Raw genomic sequence first — 5105 nt, forward strand, 5'->3', positions numbered from 1 at the left:
TGCGGCCCAGGTGGCGTGCGGCCCAGGTGGCGTGCGGCCCAGGTGTCCTGCGGCCCAGGTGTCGGGCTCCCGCCGCCCTCAGCCACACCCAGACGCCCTTGCTGTGGGGTCCTGTGGGCCGGCCCCTGGGGTGGGTGCTCTGCGACCTGGCCCTCTAGCTGGCCCTTCCCGTTACCTTTGTTCCCCCAACTAATTCAGCCCAGGGAAGACTTTTTTTAAAAATGTTACTGATTTATTTGAGAAAGAGAGCAAGAGCGCAGCAGGGGGAGCAGCAGAGGGAGAAGCAGGCTCCCCGCTGAGCAGGGAGCCGGACGCGGGGCTGGAGCCCAGGACCTGAGGTCATGCCCCGAGCTGAAGGTAGATGCTTCACCGACGGAGCCCCCCAGGCGCCCCCAACCCAGGGAGCTTTTCAACCTGAGCAGCCCCCCTGGCACTGAGTCTGCAGGTAGCTATGGGTGCTGGCCCCCCACTCCCAGATAGAGGATGGCGCCGGGCCCCACAGCCCAGCCTCCCCTTTCTCCCCTGAATTTGGGAGCCACTGGTGTGCTGCCCCCGGGTCGTGGGCCCCCAGAGACCTTGACGCACTGCTCACGTGTGGTACCGTGGCCCACATCCTCCGAGGCTCCTGTCGGGGTGCCCGCCTCCGTCCCCGCCTGCCCCCCCGCCCCAGGGAAGTTTAGAGCGCCCCATCCAGGCCGTGACCCAGGCCGAGTGGGGTAGGAGACCTTCAGGCCGGGTCTTTTTTCTTCTTCAAAAGCACGTTCTCTTCTCTGGCCTGCTTGTGAGAAAAAGGCCCGTGCAGACAGCGTGGAGAACAGGTGCTGCTGGGGGGGCAGGACCAAAGTACCAAGGACACCGTACGTGACACCAGGCTGTCAAATGTGACCAGGGCCGGACTGTCATCGTCCCCACCTTGGGGGGGGGGGGGCGTGGTGGGCAAAATGGGCCAGGGGCCGGGCTTGTCCAGGGCCCCTCAGCTTGGCAGTGGCCAGGACCGAGGCCCGGCTCCCGAGTCCCGCTCACAGCCCCAGCTGCCAACAGAGTCACCTCTGTATTTATGGGATGTTTTTCTTCCTATTCTTTTTTTCTTTTCTTTTCTTTTTTTAATAGAGTCTTGGCGGGGGGGGGAGGGGGTTTAGGCAGTTTTATGTTTATAGGAAAATGAGTGGGAAGTCCAGAGTTTCCAGAATCTCTCCTCTAGTTTCCGCGTTAGAAACACCTCACACAGCACACATTAGCGAGGGCTCCATCATCGTGACAGACAAGCGACACCGATGCATTGTTGTTAACCGAAGCCCAGAGTCAAGCCCAGAGTCGACATTAGGGTTCCCTCTCGGGGGGGAGGGGGACCTTCTGCAACAGACTCGTACAGACTTTTTTTTTTTTTTTTTAAAGATTTTATTTATTTATTCGACAGAGATAGAGACAGCCAGCGAGAGAGGGAACACAAGCAGGGGGAGTGGGAGAGGAAGAAGCAGGCTCATAGCGGAGGAGCCTGATGTGGGGCTCGATCCCATAACGCTGGGATCACGCCCTGAGCCGAAGGCAGACGCTTAACCGCTGTGCCACCCAGGCGCCCCCGTACAGACTTTGGATAGACTCATGATGAAGATGTACCCGCCGTTACAGCATTCCCGTTTCGCCGCCCTAAAAATCCCGGTCCCCACCTGTTCCTCCCCCACCCCGGCCACCCCACACCCTTTTGCCGCCTCCGCTGTTCCGCCTTTTCCAGAACGTCCTAGACTTGGAACCACACGGTGTGTGCCCTTCTCCGCCCGGCTGCTCTCACTTAGGGATGTGCTGGAACAGAACAGCGCGCCCCATGGTCTAGGCGCCTGGTCTGTGGCCAAAAAGCAAAGGCCAGGCCGACTATATCCCATCAGTTTAATAAGTGTTTTAATTAAAAAGTGATTTGTGCTTCTTGGGGAAGATTGAGGGAATCCCAGAGTCAGCACTGCTCGGGACCCCAGCTGCTCTCCCTACGATCAGTGCAGATTCCAGAAGCCTCCGGATGCCTGGGCTCCTGTGTGCGGCTCCTTGTCTGGGAGTCTTGTTTTTATCTGCTTAGCAGTCACAGATGCTCACTGGTGGGAAAGCGGAAGGTGAAAGCTTCAAGAGCAAAGTCAAAGTCTGCAGCAGCCTTCCCCCAGACAGAACCGCCGTGGCCGGTCTGAGCGCCTGCACGCGCTTCCGTAAACTCACGGCGGACGCCGGAGACAACGGGGGTTTAGAGGCCGCGAGCCTCTTGCGAGCCTCCCCAAGTCATCAGATGTCCTCTGTGCCAAGAGTCTGCCCTGGCTGCTGGGATGTTCCCGTGCCCGGGACTGGTTCACCCGTGGTGCTGTGGCTGTGGGAGGCTGGTCCCATTGTTCCGTGACGGCTTCTGTGGGTGACAGCTGTGCCCATTGTCAGAAGAGTCACTTTCCTTGGGCTGATCCTGGGTGCGGCGGGGGGCAGGCAGGACACGGGGAATGGCCAGTCCAGCGATGCTGGCGGGAGGGACTCTACATGTCTGGCCCGTAACTTTCACTGGAGGCCGCTGTTGCGCGGGAAAGGCTTCCTGTCCTCGCGGGGCCTGTGGGCACCCCTCCCGCCCTCTGGCCGTCATTCTGTGGGTGCTGCGCCCAGCTGCCTCACTTCTGTTCTCGGTGCAGGAGCCCTTCCCGAGCAGGGAGCCGGCACTGCTTAGGCGGAGTGGTGGTCTTTCCCTGACCAGTTCATCACCACATCCCTGTGATGATAGGAATGTGGGTAGCCACATGGAGGACCCAACAAATAGGCCAGGTTCTCCCACTTAATCCTCCAGAACTTACTGTTAAACAGATGAGGAAGTGCGCTGGCTCCTGGAGGCTCGCGAGACGTGGCCAGTGAGACATAAGCGGGTGGGAGCCGCCAGTGTCCCCGCTTTCTGGGCCAGCCTGTGTAGTTCTGCGGAATCAATATGGGATGAAATTGTTTAGAAATTTTCCATGTTGAGGCGCCTGGCTGACTCAGTTGGAAGAGCATGTGACGCTTGATCTTGGGGTCGTGAGTTCAAGCCCCATGTTGGGTGTAGAGATTATTTAAATGAGCATTTAAAAAAAAAGAAGAAGAAAGAAAAAAATTTCCACGTCACCTGATGCCTCTATTCCTCTCGCCCTGGCTTTGTTGCTGATCTCAGACTTCCCAGGCACACCTCACCCCAGGGCCTTTGCACTTCTGCTTCCTCTGCCTGAATGCTCTTCTCCCAGAAATAATGGATCTGGCTCATTCTTAAGCTCCCCTCATTCAGGTCTGTGTCAAGGGCGACCCCGGGCAGGGCTTGGGTGCCCTAAAAGTGCAGTTCCCACGTGGCTCGTGCTCCCTCACCTCCCGTCCTGCTTCCTCTGCCCTTCTGCACGTTTGCATCTGACCGGCAGCACGCTTCACTGTCATCTCCACCCACGGGGACGTTCTGTGTCGGGGGAGCAGGGCTGTTCCCAGGTTTATCTCTGGCCCGAGGATGGCATTCTCCACAAAGCGGGCTCTTAGTAATAGGTGTCAAACGAATGATTCGTTTCCCCAAAGCCCTGCGAAACCTGCTCTAGGGGCTCAGGGTTTGGAGCCCCGCTGCGAGCGGGAGAGCCAGGACCGTGTGGCTGGAAGCTCAGGGATGAGGACTGCAGGGACCCTGAGACCCCCGTGCAGGGTGGCGGTGAAATGCCCGGTGGAGCTCCGGGTTCCCAGGGCTGCCGTTGAGGGCACAGGCGGCTTGGCGGCCAAAGTCCCTGTCTCTACGGCAGCCCCGCTCCTGCGAGCTGATGCCCCGTCCCCGGTGGTTCCCTGGGTGGGGGGCCGGCACCAGGGATGCAGCTTGGGGCCCCCACAGCGCCCCCACGTGAGCAGCGCTGGGGGGAGACCCTGGGGGTCCGCACTCGCCGGGAGCCAGCTCCGGGTGGGGAGGTGGCGTGCACTCCACTCCAAGAAGGTGGGAATTCCTTTGAGAGATGTTCAAGAGGCTCGGGCCCGTGCTTGTGGTGGCTGCGCGTTCGTCTGTTCGCCGTCTTTGATGTTGGGGAAGATCGTCTTCTAGAACGTCAGACGACCTGCTTATAGCAGCTTGAGTTTACAGACGAGATCGACTTTTCAAAGCCAGGATTTTGATATGCAACTTTAATAAATGATACGTTAATTTTTTAAAACATCATTCTCCCCTAGATGATCCTTCCCTTGCCCCCAAATCCCCAAAATGACACTAAAGCTCTCTCCTTGAGGTGTTTGAGGCTTGTCTCTGTTAGCTGGTGGAGCCCTGCTGTGCAGGGCAGCTTTGAAGAAGGGATACCTTTTGTGCCGAGAGCCCGGGCTCCATGACCCCGGGGCCAGAGTGAGCTGCCTGAGGGGCCCCCTGACCCCACGACGGCCCGCCCCTCCTGCTCCTGGCTAACACCCACTCTTGACTTGCAGCTCCAAGAAGAGGGAGGGCGAGCTCACGGTGGCCCAGGGCCGCGTGAAGGATCTGGAGTCCCTGTTCCACCGGAGTGAGGCAGAGCTGGCTGCCGCCCTCAGCGACAAGCGTGGCCTGGAGAGCGACGTGGCCGAGTTGCGGGCCCAGCTGGCGAAGGCAGGTGTAGGGCGGCCCCAGTCTGACCAGGAAGCTGGCGCCGGGCGTGGGTGCTGTGGGTCTGGGCGGCAGGCGGACGTCCTGTCCGGTGGGAGCAGCCTGTGGCCGGGATGCCAGCGGCCGGCCGGTTTCCAAGCCCTCAAGCCCTCGACACCCCCTGTTGGAGCGTGTGTGTTTAAGGGAATCCCTGGGCCCCGAGAGGCCACATGTGCAGCAGACAGCGTGTCAGCTCGGCTTGCTGTGCTGTGTCTGCCAGGCGGAGGATGGTCACGCGGTGGCCAAAAAGCAGCTGGAGAAGGAGACGCTGATGCGCGTGGACCTGGAGAACCGCTGCCAGAGCCTGCAGGAGGAGCTCGACTTCCGGAAAAACGTCTTCGAGGAGGTGAGTCTCGGGGGCTGGCCTGGAGGGTTAGTGTCCTCCCACTTTCTGGAGGGCAGAGCCGCGATCCAGGTAGGGGCTCTGGGGGCTCTAGGTGTCCCCCGGGCTCGTGGCCGCATCTGTCCACCTGTGCTTCCGTCCTCACAT

At 60.0% G+C, this 5105-nt stretch overlaps 1 protein-coding gene across 1 annotated transcript in view; it reads left to right on the forward strand.

Annotated features, from left to right (window-relative positions):
- Positions 1 to 5105, forward strand: part of LMNB2 (lamin B2) — an 18965-nt gene that overhangs the window by 7195 nt on the left and 6665 nt on the right. Inside the window, exons 3-4 of the mRNA XM_040629698.1 lie at positions 4423 to 4579; positions 4836 to 4961. Coding sequence (XP_040485632.1) covers positions 4423 to 4579; positions 4836 to 4961 — 283 coding nt within the window. The remainder of the gene's footprint in view (positions 1 to 4422; positions 4580 to 4835; positions 4962 to 5105) is intronic.

This window comes from Ursus maritimus, unplaced genomic scaffold, assembly GCF_017311325.1.
Source record: "Ursus maritimus isolate PB19 unplaced genomic scaffold, ASM1731132v1 scaffold_14, whole genome shotgun sequence".
Taxonomy (NCBI): Eukaryota; Metazoa; Chordata; class Mammalia; order Carnivora; family Ursidae; genus Ursus; species Ursus maritimus.